General features: G+C 54.6%; 1 protein-coding gene across 1 annotated transcript; it reads right to left on the minus strand.

Annotated features, from left to right (window-relative positions):
- Positions 1 to 5,742: 5,742 nt before the first annotated feature.
- On the minus strand, positions 5,743 to 9,432 carry LOC309793716 (forkhead box protein J1-like; the record flags this gene model as incomplete). The annotated part of the gene is made up of 2 exons (XM_082604410.1): positions 8,199 to 9,432; positions 5,743 to 6,510 (listed from the first exon to the last, which is right to left on the minus strand). The coding sequence occupies exons 1-2, from the start codon at positions 8,694 to 8,696 to the stop codon at positions 5,743 to 5,745; spliced, it is 1,266 nt and encodes a 421-aa protein (XP_082460536.1). The 5' UTR covers positions 8,697 to 9,432.
- Positions 9,433 to 20,082: the final 10,650 nt, after the last annotated feature.

A 20,082-nucleotide genomic window follows, 5' to 3' on the forward strand; every position in this document is an offset into this window, starting at 1 on the left:
TTCTCGGCTTACTAGAAACCAAATTCTTCCGACTGAAGATATGATTGACCTTATTTACAAAACAGAAATAGAGTCACAGGTGTAGAAAACAAACTTATGGTTATGGCGGGGGGCAAGGGAGGGGAGGGATACATTGGGAGATTGGGATTGACATATACACACTACTATATATAAAATAGATAACTAATAAGGACCTGCTGTAGAGCACAGGGGACTCTACTCAGTACCCTGTAATGGCCTATATGGGAAAAGAATCTAAAAAAAGAGTGGATATATGTATATGTATAGTTGATTCACGTTGCTGTACAGCAGAAACTAACACAACATTGTAAACCAACTCTTCCAATTAAAAAAAATATCTACTTGAGGCCTGAATGATGGTAAAGAGACTCGTTCCAATAGCCTACAAACACTAGTGTACGCTGAGCTGCTAACGTCTCTTCACCTCACCTTTGCTGTGCCGCCAGGGCTGTGATCCTTCTGCTACTGTAACATCAGCCGTTTTCTTCACTAAAGCAGGAAAACCTACTGCCTAACAGTCGGTTCCCCCAAGGGGAGGAAGCTGTTCTCCTGCTGCAGCTGAACTTTGGGGCTGCTGGAGCAGTTCTGTGAGACTCAGCTGAGAAGCTGAAGCAGGAAGGAAGGTGATGGCAGTTGCCCAAGAAGCTTCAGGATCTACTCAACGTAGATGGAGAACTCCATGTGTCTTCTGCAGCCTTGGCTCAGAGGCCCAGAAAGAGCCAGGAAGGCTGCTGAGGTCCTCAGATACCCTGCTTGCTTTGATATTCCATCAAGAAGACAACCTTTCCCCAAAGCCACACCCTTGAGCAGTGCCACCAAGTCACACCAGTGCCCCTTTCTCTACCCTTCAGAGAATACCCGGGAAAGAAATATAATAAAAGGGAGCAAAAGACCAGGTCTTTTACCATCTTCTTGTGTGGGTGATCCGTCCTCTTCTTCTAGAACCTCATTTCCCTAGGACAGAAGGAAGGCACATAAAGCAGTGAAATGAGCCTACTGATTGTCAGAAGACAGAACTAATCACCCTCATGGTATCCATACATTTCCTGTCCGTGTGAGATGGCTGGGAGGCCCAGCAGAGGCAGATTTTGCTTGGCGAGGCAGGATCGGCCCGTAGGGACCAGGTCTGAGGCACGTTCCAGAGGGACCAGGTCTGAGGCACCTTACAGAGGGACCCTGGGACTGTCAGGATTAGCCTTGGTTATAGTTTAGCTCACACTGTTTCTCTCAGGTGGAAATCAAAGTTGTCAAATGAAAAAGCAAACCGTGAGATCATAAAACTTTCAGGAACCCTTTAGGATCCCCAATCCCATCCAGATACTCCTTTGAGAACATCTGGCTCAAGAGAAAGTTGTAGAGTCCCCACTGGGAGCTGGGCATTCCATATACTTCAGGCACACCTCCGTCAGAGCACTTCTCACGCTGAGTTATAACTCTGATTCCTCCATCAGATGGAGCTCCGGGATGGGTGGGATGGGTGGATTGGGGGTGTGGGCAGGCAAAAGCCATGTCACTCGGTCTTTGTGTCCCCCAGTGCCAGGAAGATGTGAGATGCCTGTGCCAGGTAAATACTAAGTGAATTGGAGGACAAACACCCTCTCAAGGGTCTGGCCTGGAAGACTTCCCTCTGGAACTCACCCCACGCCTATTACGCTGAGACCAGCGCCCTCTGCTAACCGGACAGTCCCTCTGCTCTGCACCCTGCCTCTAACAGATCCAAGTGCACCACCTTGGAAGGCTTCTTCCAGAAGAGCCCCCATCCTATTTGCATCCTGTGCCAGCGCCGGCAGTCCCTCTGACCGGGGAGGGGCACCAGCGTCCACCTTGCTCTTACCTCTGCATCCTCCTCTTCAGCGGTGGCGACGAGGCCCACAAAGTTGCAGTCTGGAGACGCCGCTGGCGTCACCTGCAAAGGAGCAACAAAAGTCAAGGTGCAGATGCCACCGGCTCTCCTACCCAGCTCGCCTGGCAGCAAGCGAAAACCAAGTCCTCAGGACAGAAGTGGTGCCACATGGAAGATCACATCTGAGGGAGTCTGTGATTCAACAACCCGGTACCGTGTTTTCCAGGGCTCCCCTCCCGAGCACTGGGGGGCTTTGCCGATCTCCCTGGCAGGCCCTGGACTGAGCTCCTTGGGACTCGAGTACAGAGCAGAGCAGAGCGGCGAGGGCGATCCCATGCTCCTCTCTTACGTCTCCTTCTTCTGAGGGGGTCCTGCTGGCGGCCCAGGGCCAGGGGAGAGCCTCCCCGTCCTCTTCCGTGCCAGGGGCGATGTAGGAGCCGGACATGGAGGAGACGGTGTCGGTGCTGATCTGGGAGGACACCATGGACATGACCTTCCTTCTTCAAGTCTGGGTCCCCAGTATGTTGAGGGGGGCAGAGGCGGGGAGAAGAGTGTTTCCTGCCCTCAGCTCAGCTCTTCAGGAGGCCTGGCGCATTTGCTTCAGGCCAGCATGGAATCCCATCCCGGGGGCCTTCCCGTCACTGGAGCTGGGGGTGGCCTGTCCCGTGGGCAGACGGCGAGGGTCCCCAAACACTGAGTTCCTGAACATTGCCCCTCATCCCTTTCCTGGCTGGCGATACATGGGGGAGGGAGGATAGGGAAGAGGTGGAAAGTGAGGAGACAGCAAGCTGGCTTCTTGCTTCGGGAAGGGACTGTACCACACCTGAGGGTGAAGTGGCTGAAGGGCTTCTCACCTCAAAAGTGGAGATCAAAGGAAATGCGAAACCTGCCCAGAGAGCTTGAGTCATGGGCTCAAAGCCACACAGGGCAAAAGAGAAAGGACAACTCACTGCAACATGGGGTCCTGGATTGGGATGCTGGAATGGAGAGGAGCATTACTGGGGTGATCTGCAAGACGTGAAGGGGGTCTGCGGTTACATGGGATTACCAGGTCAGTGTTCATTTCCTGATTGTGATGGTGGTACTGGGATTATGGAGGCGTGTCCTTGTTCTAAGGAAACACACACTAAAGTATCTAGTGCTAATGGGGCAGCCTGTCTGCAACTTACTGTTAAGGGCGCAAAATATATATTGACTGGGATTACATCGAATCTCTAAATAAATACGGAGTCACTGAACGTTTTTTCAAAAAGCCACCCAGCCAAGGGCCAGGGCAGGGATGAATAGAAGGGACAGGATCCACTCACGCTTCCCGCCCCCTCCACCGCCAACCCCCAAACGCTGCCTGCTGAAAGGGTGTGTGAAGCCCTGTGTTGTGGCCGCTTCGGAGCCCCCTCTTAGCTTTGGCTGCTCGTTGGCAGCATCCATGGACCCTTAAAAGTGCCAGTGTTTGGGTCCCAGCCCCAGAGACGCTAGTCCCAAGCATAGGGATTTTCAGGAGCTCCTGGGGATTCTTCCTGACAGCCAGAAGCTTCTTCAGCCTTTCCTTACCTGGCAGGCAGTTCTGCCAGCCCCTGACCTTGCCCCTCTTCCCCCAGCATGGGCCCAGGCAGAGGGTGAGGAGGAGGGACAGTGACCAGCCCCACCTGTCAATCCAGGGTGTACCCCTTTTGTCGGGGGCTGGAGGCTGAGCCTGGGGACCAGTGGAGAGGCTGGAGCCCCCATGTTCCCCCAGTGCTGGGGAGCGTGGGCAGGAAGGCCGGAGGGTGGTGGAGAGAGGGAGGGAGTCGTTGCTTAGGGGGTGAAGGGAGTCTCAGAGGGAGGTTGGGGCAGCCTCCTCAGCAAGCGGTGGGAAGGGGATGGGCTGCCTCCTGAGCTCTGTAAGGCCCCAACCCGCCTGGCCCTGCAGTGTGCGCACCCTTCGGAAATATTTTGAGTAATTAGCAAGGGAAAGCAGCAAGTTGGCGGGGGAATGCCAGGTTGTCCTGGAGCCAGCCTCCAGTGCAAGGAAAGAAAGGGGCTTCAGGAGAAAGGGGCCCGTGGAGGCTGGGCAGGATTGTGTAGGACAGTGCCCGTTTGTGTGTGTGTGTGTGTGTCTGTGCGCACGTGCACGTGAGTGCTGGGGGAAGGGGCTGTGCACCACAAGGGCGTGCTGGCGGGGCCAGGTGCAGGCTCGGGGGAGAGATGGGTTCCAGGCAAAGCTGGGGTGAGGGGGTGGAAAGGTGCCTGCTGAGTGTCACATATTTGCTGTGCCTCAGTTTCCCCATCAGAACTCTGGTACGTTGATTCCTCACAGGCTGGAGCTGTAGGGTCTAGGCACCCCGTCTTCCGTCTGCCCTGATGGCCTCCCTCAGCCCCAACCTGCATTGGAGGGAAGGCCCTGGGCGGGGTGAATGAACCCCAGGGTGGCAAGTGGGGCCCCAGGGGCTGGGGCCCTCTGACCTCACACCCTGTCCCTTCAGGAAGGGACCAAGGGAGGGAGGAGCTGGAGACAGGCCCAGGCGAGGACCGCAGGTGAGTCTGGGCAGGCCCTCAACTTGGGCGAGGTGGGGAACGTGAGCCGAGCCCTGGGCAAGAACGGCCTTTGTGAGTGAGTCCCCAGGGCCAGGGAGGGGGCTGTGCCTCCTTTGCCGCCTGCTCCTCGGGGCTGTGGGTACAGTCTCCCCATTGCACATAGAGAGGTGCCGAGGCCCTGGCTGCAGGGGACCCCCGAGGGCCGCCTCTCAGCCCCTTTCTCTCTGGGCACCCAGAGATCATGAGGAGTGCATCAGGGGACACTCTGCAGGCCTTTGGTGCCCCCCATCTTCCTCCCAGCCATTCCCCCTTGGGCCGTGGCCTCCCCAAAACTGGCCCATGCTTTTCCCCAGAGAAAGTTGCAAGCAGGTCCATTTTGAGACTTTTTAAAACCTTACTTTTAAAAATGTTTTTATTGGAAATCACTTTCTATGAAAAAGGTTAAATTGCCCGATGGGTTAGGAGAGGGGATGTGGGATGCAGCCCAGGGGGTTTATGGTGGAGCAAGACACTCCCCTGCAGGAGTGCAAGCAAGGGCAATGGGCCATCCCCCCATTCCTGGTCCCAGTGGTTCTAGCAAGCACTGCGTCCCTCCCAGTTAAGCCTCAGCTCTAGCTACACTCACTACATTAGTCTGTCTGTCCCCTTTCCCTCCGCAGCTTGGCTGCCCCAGCCCCGAAACCCCAGATCCCCATCTCCCCGCTGCTCTCAGCCTCAAGTTGGGCTCAAAGATTAGGGACACATACCCTCTGCCCCACCTCTAGGGATGAAGCCAGAAGATCCCAGAGGCCTTAGAAAATCTCCTGGCTCCACCCGGCACCCCGGCCTCCTTTCTGTCTCCTCTCTCTTCCCCCCTCCGCCTAGCTCCTCCTCACAGACTGCCAGGAGAGGCCTCTTGGGTGTTCATTTGCAGTCACCTAATCAGCATTGGTTGTACCTGGGAACTTGCTCTGGATAGAGACCTGGGGAGGAGAGCAGGAGAGAGAGAAGCTTGGAAGCTAAGGTGTTCTGGGGCGGGCCCTGTACTGATGTTTCCAGCTTGGCCAGGGCCCCTCCAAGCCGCAGCTCTCATAGTGCAGGGCCCTTAGCGTGTCTCTGGGGCAGGGAAGAAGTGGATCAATGAAACACTGTGTGTATGGGGGGCTGGGGAGCGGAGGCAGCAATTTGGGTCCTGGGCCCCAATTCTCAGCCTGCTGGACTAGAATCTGAGGATGGCCTGGGCTGGGGGCCGTGTGGCCTGGTGGGGTGAGCTGGCCCAGCCCCTGCCTGGGCGGTAGGGTGTCCATGGGCCTGCACTGGCGGGGAGGGGGGCAGTCTGGGCCCAGACTTCGGTGCTGTCTGGAGGTGGGGCAGGGCCTGGCTTCTTACAAGAAGGCGCCCAGGCTGGCCCAGTCATGCAGGTCAGAGGCCAGTGTGGCATCCCCGGCCTCAAAGAGGGGCTCGGGGGGCAGGGAGCTACGGGTGCTCTCGTCCCAGGGGTGCTCCAGGAAGGATGTGGCCAGGAAGGTCTCATCAAAGTCCAGGCTGTCGGTAGCCTGCTCCGCTGGAGGCCCCCAGGTAACAGGGCAGTCGATGTGGTGGCCATGGATGGTGAGGTCCACGTCCCCGTGTGAGGCAGGGCTCAGCGGCGGGATCAGCTCCGAGGTCTCCAGCGTGCCCAGCTCCCCGTCCAGCGTGCCAGCGTCCAAGATGGCCTCCCAGTCAAAGTTGCCCTTGAGGGGTTCCAGCTCACCCTGCTCCTCCTGGGTCAGCAGCAGGGGGCTGGAGGGCCGCGGGACCTTGGCCTCCTGCTTGGGCAGCGGCTGTTGACGCTTACGCCCCAGCCTGCCCTCGCCAGCACCCCAACCCGCCTCCCCAGTGGCCTCCTCGAACTCCCGCAGCAGCTGCTGGGCCTCGGTGCTCACGGTCAGTGGCCCGGCCCATGGGGCGGCGCTGGGCTCTGGCGCGGCCTGGCGGGCAAAGGCCGGGTGGATGTGGACTGGGGGCAGCCGCCGCTTCTTCAAGGCCCCACTCAGCAGCCGCTCGGCGTACTGGGGGTCGATGCGCCAGAAGCCCCCCTTGCCTGGCTCGTCCTTCTCCCGAGGCATCTTGATGAAGCCCTTGTTCAGGGACAGGTTGTGGCGGATGGAGTTCTGGACACAGGGAGGTAGGAGAGAAGGAAGACAGCTGGGAGAGTGGGTGGGGTCAGTGATGGGGGGCTCCTAGCGCCACTGCCAGTCCCACCACCACCTTCTCTCCGATGGGGGCAGGGGAGACAGAGGCGCTGCTCCGAGCGGGACGCTCTGGGACACCAGCCACGGGGCACCAGGAGCTGGGAGTGCTGTCGGGGGCTTTTGTTCCCTTTGGCCAGGATATCTGCCTGCTCGGTCATCCGAGCCCTGAGCCGCAGGGTGGCTCTCAGTGCCAGCCTGTCCTGCCCTCCCTCCCTTACCCCGCTGCTTGCGGCCTCTGGTCAAAGGCCTTGGCTCCCCCAGGTCCTGGACGGCCATCTCCCTCTGCCTGGGCCTGGCTGGCCTTCTCTGTTTGTGAAATGAGTGAGTGGGTGTGAGGGTGTGTGTCTGTGGGGGGGGGATGAAGTGTGGGAGGATCTGATGACTTTCCTTGCTTCTAGAGCCGGCTGCTGGCCTGGGCCCTCACCCACCATGTCCCCCTCCTCCCACCCCAGGCTCTGAGGCCTCAGTTGATTATTACCCAGCCAAGAGCATAGCGCTCATTCCTGGGGCCTCTCAGGCTTGGGGTAGGGTGGGGGGTGGTGGAGGGTCTCTGCTTTCTCACCAAGGTTACAAATGGTACCTGCCCCAGGGTCAGGGCCCAAGCAATCGTGGAATAGCTGTGATCACAGGAACTCTGATCCTGTGACCTGTGCCACAGGGAAGGATCTGTGCATCCTCAGGGTCTCTGTCCCCACGTAGCCCCTGATCCTGATGGTCGAAGAGGCTCAGGGCCTTGAGGGCCCAGCCTGAATCACCATCCTGCCTTGTTCACGCCTGGGTGCACAGTCCAAACCACGCTGGGGCACAGGGGTCTGGGGCCTGGTGGTTGGGGCCGGCAGGTGAGTAGTGCCCCCTGGCAAGACTGGGAGGTTTACATGGTGGTCTGGGCCCCTTGGCTGCTCTGTGCCAGGTTCCGGACACTTGGAACATGAAGCCAGTGTGGGAGGAAAGAGCCCCTGTGGAAAGCACGTGGCTGAGGTAATTGTCCCCCCAGGGAGGTTGATGAGAAGAGGGGGAGGAGTGTAGGCAGGAAACTAGGGAGGGCTTGGGGTGGGGGCTGGCACAGCAGCTTTCGGAAGGCCCCGTAGCCCTTCCACTGGGACACAGATGGCCTTCACACCCTGCAGCACGCCCCTCTCCCCTCCCAGAGCCCCTCCAGCCAACTGAAAGCAGGCGGGATGCAGAGCCTGGCAGGAACGATGCTCTGCCTCCAGTCAGGCCCTGACAAACTGACCTTGAGGAGGGTAGTGTCAAGGAATTCCAGGACTTGGGACAAAAATGTGTCCCTCAGTCCATCAACCTACCCTGGGGGGCTGTGTCCACGCATAGTTCAGCCCTGGTCTTTGGGCTGAGCCTGCCGGACGAGTCACAAGTTCTTTCCACTTGAACCTCTATGTCGGCACCCCTGCAGCCCTCTGAACATCCTCCCTCCTCCATCTCTGAAGTCAAAGGGGCAGCAGTCCAAGCACTGGGCTCCCTTGAGGTCCTTCCTGGACGGCCTTCCTCTCTCGGGGCCCTGGCCGTACCGCGCCTACTTGGCCTGCGGATCTGGGATGTGAGTCCAGTCCGCGCGGGCATGGGGAGGGAGGGAGGGAGTGCCTCCCTACCTGCCAGGTGGGATCAGCGTGGCGGAAGTAACAGAAGTTGTCCGTGATCCACTTGTAGATGGCCGACAGGGTGATCTTGGTGGCCTTGCTGGCCTGCATGGCCATGCAGATGAGCGTGGCATACGAGTAGGGCGGCTTCACGTGCGGGTTGGTGGCGTAGTCCACGTCGTCGGGAGGCGAGGCCTGCAGCCCCGAGGGGGCGCTCCGCGGCGTGCAGGAGGACGTGGGCTTGCCGGGTGTGTGCGGCTGCCCCAGGCAGGCGGGGTCCGCCGCCAGGGGAGACCCCGGCTCGGCCGAGCCTGCCAGCTCGTGGGAGCCGTGGGGGTCGGTGTCCCCCGAAGGCAGGGCGGGGAGCTCGGCGTTGAGAATGGAGAATTCCTGCAGCCACTGCAGGCTGGTCAGGCTGTCATTCAGGGCGTTGGACTCCTCCAGGCCGCCTTCCGGTCCGGCCTCCTCCGCTGCCCCTGCTCCCGAGACGCGTAGCCAGCTCTCCGCCATATCTGCGGGGACTCTCCGAGGGGGCTGTCAACATCCACGAGCCGAGCCGAGGGTGGCCGCCGAGCTCTCCGGCCCGCTGACTCCCGCGGCTTCAGTTACGCAGCCTCCCGGAAGCGGGCTTCCATCCCGCGATCCGGGGGTAGCCTCCTCCAAACGGAATGTGGTGCCTGCGGGGACCAGAGCGGGAACTGAGCCCTCTTTCCCCACCCCCGAGGGGAGAGTGTGGGCGAGGGGGGAGGCTCTTACTAAAATCCTTCCTGCAGCTGGGGAGGATCTTTTACTGCCGACGTCGGGGAAACAGAAGGTGTGCCCGGGAGTCCGACCCACACGGGGTTCGCCTCGCTCTTTTCCTCTTGGATCTTTTAGAGGAGACTTAATTAGCCAAACGAGGGAATAGTGTAGGGGCATGCGAGGCCACCCCTTTCTCCCTCAAAGCGGGGAATTAACCCCCCTCTCTCCGTCCACAACCAATGGAAATGGGGCGAGAGAGTCCAGGAGGGCAGTACGACGGGTCGGGGGGCGGGGGAGGTCGTCTGATCTTTGAAAAGGGATATTAGGATGGGGCTCAAGGGGAAGGAAGGAAACAATACAGAGAGTTATAAGGGGGCGGGAAGTGAGTGTCCCCCAAACGCCTCTGATGTCAGTCCCCGGGCCCACCACTTCCGTCGGGGACGGATGGGAGAGCGGGCTGGTACTGACGCCCTCCCTTCCCACGGCCTGCAGCCCTCCCCGTCCCTTACCTGGCTCAGAGCGCAGCCCGGGCCAAAGGAAGCTTCTCAAAGAAATTCCTCCCACCGCCCACCCTCACCGCGGCTCTCTGCTCCCAGCTCCAGGGCCCAGCCAGCAATCCTCGTCGCCACTCACGCCCGACGGCGCCTCTCTGAAAGCCAGCGGCCGGGGACCGGCACTCAGTAGCCGCTCGCAAGGCGTCTCCTGCTGCCGTGGCGACGCCCCGCCCATATAAACAGCTTCCGCTTCTGCCATTGGCCAGGGCATCTCCAAAGAGACCGCGGGCTCTTAACGGCTCTCTCACGCGGTAACTCTCTTCCAACTCCCTCCTGCCGCCCTCTCCCGCGCGCGACCCAGCCCCCTACCCGCCACCGCGTCCCGGCTCCGCGCATTTCCGCCCGAGGGCCCCGCGCAGGGCTCGGAGAGGCGCGCGGCTCGGCGCTCCCGCAGAGGCCCCGGGGCCCTTGGAGAGCAGTTCGCCGCGGGAACCGTCCTCCGCCCCACCCCCTTCCCATCTGGGCTGCTCAGAGGTGGCGACGGCTCCTGGGACACAGCCCGTGGCGCGGGGGCCAGGGCTGGGTGCATGCTTGGGGCTTTCCTTTCCTCTCCTCTGGGCTGCGAGTGGCCCTTCCTCACGTTTCTGCGGCCTGTCCCGGTCTCCCGACCGAGTGTCGTCTTGGTGCCCGCAAGCAGGTCTGACTCTCCGATGCCACCTGCCACTCAGGTCCGCAGAAACCGCAGCCCCGGTCGCAGGCACCCCAAGGCGGCTAGGGTAATCCAGTGTTCCCCGGTAAGCGCTCCCTCCCCGCCCCGTCCTCAGCAAGATTCCCAGAAGCTGACATTCCAGAGGCTTCTTCGGAAGTGCTCTCCCTCCTTTCCAGATAGCCGAGGAAACAGAGCCGCTGGGTGAAAGCCAGGAAAGCCGTGGACTTGCCAAATTCTTTGACTGGGGTCATTTGCCCCATTAATTTCACCAGCCTTTAAGTGACGGACTAACGGTGGACTGTGGTCCTTCCTCCTCCCCTCCCCCAGCCTCCCTCCAGTCACCAGCTTTCCTGCTCTTCAGTTATTGAGGAGCTGCAGTTGGAAGTTCTCTGGTTGAAGGGGGTGGGTGGAGGTGAGGGCTCCTTATCAGGCCTCTGGGCAGGAGCTGTGCCCGGGGGATGGTACACCAGCTCCCACCCAGAAACATGTCTTTCCCTCTACCCCTTGCCCTCTCTCACTCCTCCATGTCCAGCTTGTCTTGAGGCAAAGTTTTTTTTTTTTTCTTCCCAAGTATTTATTGTTTTTATTTTTATTTTATTTTTATTTTTTTATTAGTTTCTGCTTTATAACAAAGTGAATCAGTCATACATATACATCTGTTCCCACATCCCTTCCCTCAGGCATCTCCCTCCCTCCCACCCTCCCCATCCCACCCCTCCAGGCGGTCACAAAGCACCGAGCTGATCTCCCTGTGCTCTGCGGCTGCTTCCCACTATCTATCTACCTTACGTTTGGTAGTGTATATATGTCCATGCCTCTCTTTCGCTTTGTCACAACTTACCCTTCCCCCTCCCCATATCCTCAAGTCCATTCTCAAGTAGTTCTGTGTCTTTATTCCTGTTTTACCCCTAGGTTATTCATGACATTTTTTAAAATTCCATATATATGTGTTAGCATACGGTATTTGTCTTTCTCTTTCTGACTTACTTCACTCTGTATGACAGACTCTAGGTCTATCCACCTCATTACAAATAGCTCAGTTTCGTTTCTTTTTATGGCTGAGTAATATTCCATTGTATATATGTGCCACATCTTCTTTATCCATTCATCCGATGATGGACACTTAGGTTGCTTCCATCTCCGGGCTATTGTGAATAGAGCTGCAATGAACATTTTGGTACATGCCTCTTTTTGAATTATGGTTTTCTCAGGGTATATGCCTAGTAGTGGGATTGCTGGGTCATATGGTAGTTCGAGTTTTAGTCTTTTAAGGAACCTCCATACTGTTCTCCATAGTGGCTGTACCAATTCACATTCCCACCAGCAGTGCAAGAGTGTTCCCTTTTCTCCACACCCTCTCCAGCATTTATTGTTTCTAGATTTCTTGATGATGGCCATTCTGACTGGTGTGAGATGATATCTCATTGTAGTTTTGATTTGCATTTCTCTAATGATTAATGATGCTGAGCATTCTTTCATGTGTTTGTTGGCAGTCTGTATATCTTCTTTGGAGAAATGCCTATTTAAGTCTTCTGCCCATTTTTGGATTGGGTTGTTTGTTTTTTTGCTATTGAGCTGCATGAGCTGTTTTTAAATTTTGGAGATTAATCCTTTGTCAGTTGCTTCATTTGCAAATATTTTCTCCCATTCTGAGGGTTGTCTTTTGGTCTTGTTTATGGTTTCCTTTGCTGTGCAAAAGCTTTGCAGTTTCATTAGGTCCCATTTGTTTATCTTTGTTTTTATTTCCATTTCTCTAGGAGGTGGGTCCAAAAGGATCTTGCTGTGATTTATGTCATAGAGTGTTCTGCCTATGTTTTCCTCTAAGAGTTTGATAGTTTCTGGCCTTACATTTAGGTCTTTAATCCATTTTGAGCTTATTTTTGTGTATGGTGTCAGGGAATGATCTAATCTCATACTTTTACATGTCCCTGTCCAGTTTTCCCAGCACCACTTATTGAAGAGGCTGTCCTTTCTCCACTGTACATTCCTGCCTCCTTGATCAAAGATAAGTTGACCATATGGGTGTGGGTTTATCTCTGGGCTTTCTATCCTGTTCTATTGATCTATCTTTCTGTTTTTGTGCCAGTAAAACACTGTCTTGCTTACTATAGCTTTGTAGTGTAGTCTGAAGTCAGGGAGCCTGATTCCTCCAGCTCCGTTTTTCGTTCTCAAGATTGCTTTGGCTATTCGGAGTCTTTTGTTTTTCCAAACAAAGTTTGAAATGTTTTGTTCTAGTTCTGTGAAAAATGCCAGTGGTACTTTGTTAGGGATTGCATTGAACCTGTAGATTGCTTTGGGTAGTAGAGTCATTTTCACAATATCGATTCTTCCAATCCAGGAGCATGGTATATCTCTCCATCTATTTGTATCATCTTTAATTTCTTTCATCAGTGTCTTATAATTTTCTGCATACAGGTCTTTTGTCTCCTTAGGTAGGTTTATTCCTAGGTATTTTATTCCTTTTGTTGCAATGGTAAATGGGGGTGTTTTCTTGATTTCACTTTCAGATTCTTCATCATTAGTGTACAGGAATGCCAGAGATTTCTGTGCATTAATTTTGTATCCTGCTACTTTTCCAAATTCATTGATTAGCTCTAGTAGTTTTCTGGTAGCATCTTTAGGATTCTCTATGTATAGTATCATGTCATCTGCAAACAGTGACAGCTTTACTTCTTCTTTTCCAATTTGGATTCCATTTATTTCCTTTTCTTCTCTGATTGCTGTTTCTAAAACTTCCAAAACTAAGTTGAATAAGAGTGGTGAGAGTGGGCCACCTTGTCTTGTTCCTGATCTTATTGGAAATGGTTTCAGTTTTTCACCATTGAGGACAATGTTGGCTGTGGGTTTGTCATTTATGGCCTTTATTATTTTGAGGAAAGTTCCCTCTATGCCTACTTTCTGCAGGGTTTTTATCATAAATGGGTGTTGAATTTTGTCGAAAGCTTTCTCTGCATCTATTGAGATGATCATATGGTTTTTCTCCTTCAATTTGTTAATATGGTGTATCACATTGATTGATTTGCGTATATTGAAGAATCCTTGCATTCCTGGCATAAACCCCACTTGAGCATGGTGTATGATCCTTTTAATGTGCTGTTGGATTCTGTTTGCTAGTATTTTGTTGAGGATTTTTGCATCTATGTTCATCAGTGATATTGGCCTGTAGTTTTCTTTCTTTGTGACATCCTTGCCTGGTTTTGGTATCAAGGTGATGGTGGCCTCGTAGAATGAGTTTGGGAGTGCTCCTCCCTCTGCTATATTTTGGAAGAGTTTGAGAAGGATAGGTGTTAGCTCTTCTCTAAATGTCTGATAGAATTCGCCTGTGAAGCCATCTGGTCCTGGGCTTCTGTTTGTTGGAAGATTTTTAATCACAGTTTCCATTTCAGTGCTTGTGATTGGTCTATTCATATTTTCTATTTCTTCCTGATTCAGTCTTGGCAGGTTGTGCATTTCTAAGAATTTGTCCATTTCTTCCAGGTTGTCCATTTTCTTGGCATAGAGTTTCTTGTAGTAATCTCTCATGATCTTCTATATTTCTGCAGTGTGAGTTGTTATTGAGTCAAAGTATTAAAAGCGTGCTGGAGAAAGTCGGACAGCAACTTTCACAAATAAGCCAACTGCGCAATTAATAGCTCTCCCTCCCTTGTGAACAGTTTTATTCATTTTTAAGAATCATGCAGCAGTCCATAAATATTGCATCCTTGACGTCCCCACTGTAGTGTGCCCATGAGTGTACTCCAGGGAGTGAGGGGTACACAGATGGCACAACAGTACACACATACTTACACACACTAGGTGTGCAGATCCTAAAGCACAGTGAGCAAGCAGCATGCCAAGGTCAGGTGAACAGGACACAAACTCTCCCCAGGTGAGATGGCTTAACGTGTGTGGATCCGTGCCCAGGAGATGCCCCAGCGTGGGCATGGCCTCTGGTGGGATGGGACTGGGGAGGAGAAGGAAAAAGGGCTCTGTGAGAAGGCTGGGATCACCACACCACCCGGAAGTGAGCTCATAGGTGAGCTCCGACCTGAGTGTGGCAGGAAGGAGCCCCAGGCCTCCGGTTAGTCTGTGTCCTTGTGTGAGAAACCAGGCCCCGTCATATTCTCTGTGGGTCAACTGCTAACAACATGACCATCTCCAGATGATGACTGGGGCGGCTGTCCTGTTCCCCGACCAGGCTCTGTGCCCTGTTCCCTGATCCCAGCCCTTTTGGATGGGATATTTCTGCTCGCCAAAGAGCTAAATGAGGGCAAAGAGGTGAGGGGATGGGGGAGAGAGCAGGAACTGTCTGAGAAACAGGAGTGAAGGGCCACTTCTCACCCGGGTATGTCTTGGTTATGGAACCAAGGCCTTGAGGAATCTCTCTGAGCCTCTTCCTGGGAGAAGACAGACCCTCCAGAAAGGGTGAAGGCAATGGCTTCCTCTTACGGTTCCTGGCCACTGTGGCAACTGTTTACCTGCATCTCCTTCATCTCAGGTAACACCACACTCTGAATACTACCTGCCGGGAGACGAGGTGGATCTGTATGCCACCACCGCAGGCTAAGGGAGCGCCCCCTTCCCTAGTGCTTCTGGGACTCAGACTTCAAGGAGATCAGGAAGTGTGGTTATTGCTCGAATCTTCAATATGAAAGGGGCTGTAAGAATGTTTCCGGGAAAGGAAGGACATTAAATGGGGCCTGAAACAGCAGAGCCCACTGCAGGATTTCAGAGCGGGTGGACACGGGAACTCAAGGCAGAAGCTGAGATTCAGGCTTGGCTCATGTAGTGTCTGTCAAGACCACAGGCCTCCCCCTGCCCACCCCCAGGGCAGGCTGTGAACCACAACTACCAGGCAGTGAGGGTCACCAGGCACCTGGTGGCGCAAAGCAGCCACACAGGAGGTGCAAAACATTCCCCAGCACTGGGCTCTCCTTGAGGCCTTGGGAAGGACCCTGAAAAGCTCTTCTAGGGCAACAATTCCAACTACTAATTCAGGCCATCATGGTGGGCATAGCCTAGGGCTCTGTCATATCTCAGCCTCACAAACTGTTGGATCCCACTTTGCTTCTCAATCTCATGCTCCACTAAATAACCACCTCTTCCAAAAGCCAGCAGACAATGCATCTATCAGAGAGCTATGAGGAATCCATTGATAACACTAGTGTTGAGGGACGAACAGCCAACAGCTTACGGTCTTGCTGTTTCAGGCTGTTATTTATATGCCCTACAGCAGAGTGAGGTGGGGTGCACATGTGATTTGAACAATATCTCTAAATCTCTGATGAGCCTATGGAAGGCAGTACCTCCGGCTCCCCCCATCAGGCTCAGCTGATCTGGAGGACAGGGGAGGAAAACCGGTGGGGTGGGGAGCCTCCCAGACCACCACTGACCCCAGCTCAGCCCTTCCCCCAACCTCCTTTGGGGTTCCTGGGCACCAAATGAGAACCACCGGTCCACCCCTCTCTCAGCTTCTTTCTTCAACTCTTTCAGAAAAGCGGGGTGGAGACGGGGGCAGCAGGGGTAAGAATGCCACCTGACAGGGCGGTAGTGATGAAACGTGATAATATACGACAGTCCCTAACAAGTGCCTGGTACATCGAGGGGGTCAAAAATGCCTTTGCAGTGTCACCTTAGGATGGAGCCCCAGGCCTTCCTGAGTGCACCTGATCATAAAGAACTCCCCGGTAGGTCATCATGTAACTGAGGGGTTCTCAGATTCAAGGCCTCCTTCCTAAGCAGACACACGAGGCATAGCCTCTGCTACCAGAAGCAAGAACTGTTTTCCCAACCAACCTTCTGGTGGTTGCCACTGCTTCTTGTCCTTGAGAGAGGAGCTCCTAATGCATTTTGAGGGAAACCCCACTTACAGTGCAATATGGCTTTCCCTTCTCACAGGAGTCATCCCCCAACGCCACCCCAAACTGCAGGTTTCAGATTGGTTATGATGTCCCAGAGACTAGAAAATGCTAGATGGGTGTTTGTAATGAAGTCACCCAAACTCTTGAGTCTTCTTGGTCTAACTCCTAAGGAGAAAAAAAAAAAAAAAAGATGCACAAGATATAACCAGTCTGTAGAGCACAGCTCCACCTGAAGATCAAGATACAGTGGAAACATTCCAGAGACTCTCTGCAAAGGGTCTCGTGAGCTGCAGTTCGAGTGGCTTTAGCCGACAAGGAGAAAAGAGGTTTCCAGTCCCTTCTGAGAGGGGAAGGATCACGGTTGCGGAAGAAGATGAGTCTGGGAGAAGGGTCAGGTGCCCTCAGCATCCAGCTTTCACGTGGGTCTAAAAAGTCTCCGTGTGTCTTGCTGAGGATGCCCAGGAGGTCAGTGGTGCCATGAGGCCAGGATGGGATGTGAGAACGGGAGGAGAGCCCTGGTACAGGGGCTAAGGCTCTCAGATGGCCAAAGGATCCCACACGCAGAGCCTGTTCTCGGGGTCCTCCAGGCTGCCAGAAGATGGGCGTCTGCGCTGCGTGTTCCGACGACTGACCACGTTGTCGTCAGCCTGCCAGGCACCTGAGAAGAGGAAAGGAAGGTTACCGGACCTTTGGTTTGGTGCAGATGGTGTCTCTGGCAGGACAGTCCGGGAGTTTGGCACGAAAGCTGGCAAGATGCGCATTAGCTGGAACTCCCACAGGGTGCAAACCACAGCACGTGAAACTTGGGAGCAGTGGCGTCCACTGGGCGAGGGACAGTCATGGCCACTGTGGCCCACTGATGGAGGGACATGCAGGATGGTCCTTGTTTTGTGAGCTTGCCGTAGGATCCACCTTTGTATCTTTATTTGGTCTTGAAGTTTGCCTAAGTGTTACAGCGGACCAGGAAAAGAAACTGAGTCTGGCTGAGACTTTCACGAGAGCAGGAGGAGGTGAAGGGGAGGGAGAAGAGTGTGTTAATTTGGGCTCAGAGTTAGTGTTTGCTGTGGGGGCCAGGGTGGGGCAGGAAGGGACTGGCTGCCCAGCAGGGTGCCAGGGACCAAATGGCATGGCAGAGAACAGAGTGACAGCTGTTCCTCTCCTTCTGCACCCGAACAGCCCACCGAGAGTTGCTATCAGCTGGTGCCACCAACCCCAGGAGACATTAGCTCCAGAGCTTTGGGGTCCCCCGGGTACCATCCACGAAACTCATCATCTTCCCCCCTTGTCCTGCAGTTCCTGCACGAGAAGCACCCGCTGCCCATGCTGGAAACCCACTCTTGGTGCTTCTCTCTCCTTCATGCTCTGTATCCAATCCATCCTGACCTCCTGCTTGTTCAAGCTCTAGTAAGGTCTAAATCTGTAGTCAGAAAACCGGGATACAGCCCCAGCTTGTAACGTACTGACTGTGTGACCTTGGGCAGGTCACTGTACTTGGAGCCCTGGTTTTCCCATCCATCAGATGGGAGACAAGTACTTACACCCCAGGGATGCCGTGAGACTAAGCGAGGTGACATGGAAGAGTGGTGAGCAGGGCGCCTGACTCACAGAATGTGCGCGAAAACCATCCGCCCCCCAGGCCTTGTTCAGGCTACACTCATCTCCCCCAAGTCGTCCTCCCAGCCCACAGAATGACTCCATCTGATTCATTCCCCCCAGTGCAGCGAGATGGCCATTGTGAAGGGAGAGGATGAAGCCCTAACCCCCTGAGTTGGGGGAAAGCCTTCCATTCTCTGGCCGAGGACTGCTGAGCTGCCTCTTCCAGCACCTGCCCCCAGAAGGCGCCCCCTGAAGCCAGATGGGGTCCAGCGTGCTCCGAAGTGCTCCCCCACTGGCCCGTACCACCACCCCATTTCTCATGCTGTGTGGAAATTGCTGGATCCTCCAGCACACGGTGATCTCCTCCAGGGCAGAGCCGAGAGCCATGCCCTTCAGAGGGCTCAGTTCGTGGACGGAGCCGGCTGACCCTGGAGGGTGGGCGTGAGGCTCACTGCGTCACATTTGAGGGAGGCCACTCACAAATGTCTGGGGTCAGCTTCAGGTTAGGCCAGCCCAAGACACGAAACCCTTTAATGGCAGAAACACTAGGATTCAGCGGGTATAAATTGTGTATACCCATAAATGTCCTGGTGTGCTAATCCGCCCTAAGGCTCTAATAATAGTCTTGTGGAGGTGGACCCCAGGGGAAGGGGAGTGAGTGGGACAGGAAATGTTTAGGTATCTCTCACAGCCAGACGGAATGCGGGGATCTGTACTCCCTGGGGTTACCGGAGTCCGGCACATGGGTCCACAGTGCTTTACCGCTCTAAGGGTGACAGGATGAAGAGCAGGCAAGATTGCCCTTTTCAGTTAGGAACCCCCAGATGAAATAAGTTGTTCCTTCATTTTATATAATTTGGTAGATCTCATACTTATTCCTCTGTGTTTAATGGGCAGGACTCCGGAACTGCGGCTGTTTGGTACGAAAGACCAAAAGCAAATGGTAAACAGGAGAGAAGACACACACACACACACACACACACACGCACGCACACACACAGAAACAAAGTGAAATCAAAACACTGCCGCAGCCTCGCCGCCACCACCACTGGCTGCCAGGCTGCCTGGCTCTGAATTCTTGAGTCCTTGCTACAAACACCACCGGTCCAGATTCTGAGCCAGGGCTGAAAACTGGCTCCTTCTGAAACAGCCTGAAGACTCAGACCTGAAGTCTCTGATCTCCCCAGCTTCTTGGTACAGTCGGTGGTGCTCTTTCCTCTAAAAAGGCTTCTGCCAGACCCTCGGCGAAACCCTGCTGCTCCGTGCATCCTGGATGCAGAAGGTAAGCCTGGAAGGCGCAGGAGGACTTCCTGAGCGAGTGCTACCATTCTGTCCAGCCCTCAGCCAGAAAAGGGAGCCTGGAGATTCAAAATCCTTCACGGGAGGTAGAGAAAGGTGGTTCCCACTTAATTCCCTCCTCAGGCTCAGAAACGGGGGAGTGAAGAGACCTCTAGAGGCAGATTTGGGGAGCACATCTAGGGGGATTCCACACACCTCTTTCCTGCCTCTACCCAGCCACTAATTAAATTTAAGATCTGTAACAGTTCCACCATCTTGTAGAGTTTCTCTCCAAGAAAAGAGAAAGTTAATTCCGATTTTTCCTTAGTATCTGCGAAGCATAACCCTTCCTAGTGGCGTCTTAGTCTTGGGTTATTTCAGGTCTCCATAAGTACTTTTCTTTTTTTGGCTGCACAGTGGCTTGGAAGATCTTAGTTCTCCGACCAGGGATTGAACCAGGCCACTGAAGTGAAAGTGCTGAGTCCTAACCACTGGGCGGCCAGGGAATTCCCTCCATAAGTACTTTTAGATTTCATCGGTATGCCCACTCCTGTCCAATGCCATCATTTAAAAACATCTGTATCGGGCTTCCCTGATGGCGCAGTGGTTGAGAGTCTCCCTGCCGATGCAGAGGACAAGGGTTTGTGCCCTGGTCCGGGAAAATCCCAAATGCCACGGAGCGGCTGGGCCCGTGAGCCATGGCCGCTGAGCCTGCGCGTCCGGAGCCTGTGCTCCGCAACGGGAGAGGCCACAACAGTGGGAGGCACGCGTACCACAAAAAACAAAACAAAACAAAACAAAAACATTTGTATTTCCACTAATAAACTCAAATTATCTTTGCTTTTTCCCATCACACCACCCAGAGCCTTTTCACAGAATTGTCACTGGTCCCCTGGCCACTATCCTGACGCCTGTGTGATACTCCATCAGGTTCCTTGGGGCCCCATCTACCGAGCATGGCCTCGCGATTATAGTCAGCTCATCACCTACAATGGTCAACTCAGATTTCCTCCCTTTGAGAACCTTGCAGAACAATCTCAGAACATACCATCGCCCCCCCACCTTGGTCTCGGGGCCAAAGAAGACCCAGAGGCTTCTTAGCGGAAGAGGTGCTGGAATGACACAGGTGCTTTCTCAACATCACTCCCACAAGGGTGATGAGAGCAGCGAGGATGGGGACCTGAGCCATCCTTGCCGCGAGCTGGGGCTCCTGGCAGAGCACCTGTGGGCCTGGGGAG

The sequence above is a fragment of the Mesoplodon mirus genome, assembly GCF_964341445.2.
Source record: "Mesoplodon mirus genome assembly, chromosome: 18".
In the NCBI taxonomy this organism is placed as follows: Eukaryota; Metazoa; Chordata; class Mammalia; order Artiodactyla; family Ziphiidae; genus Mesoplodon; species Mesoplodon mirus.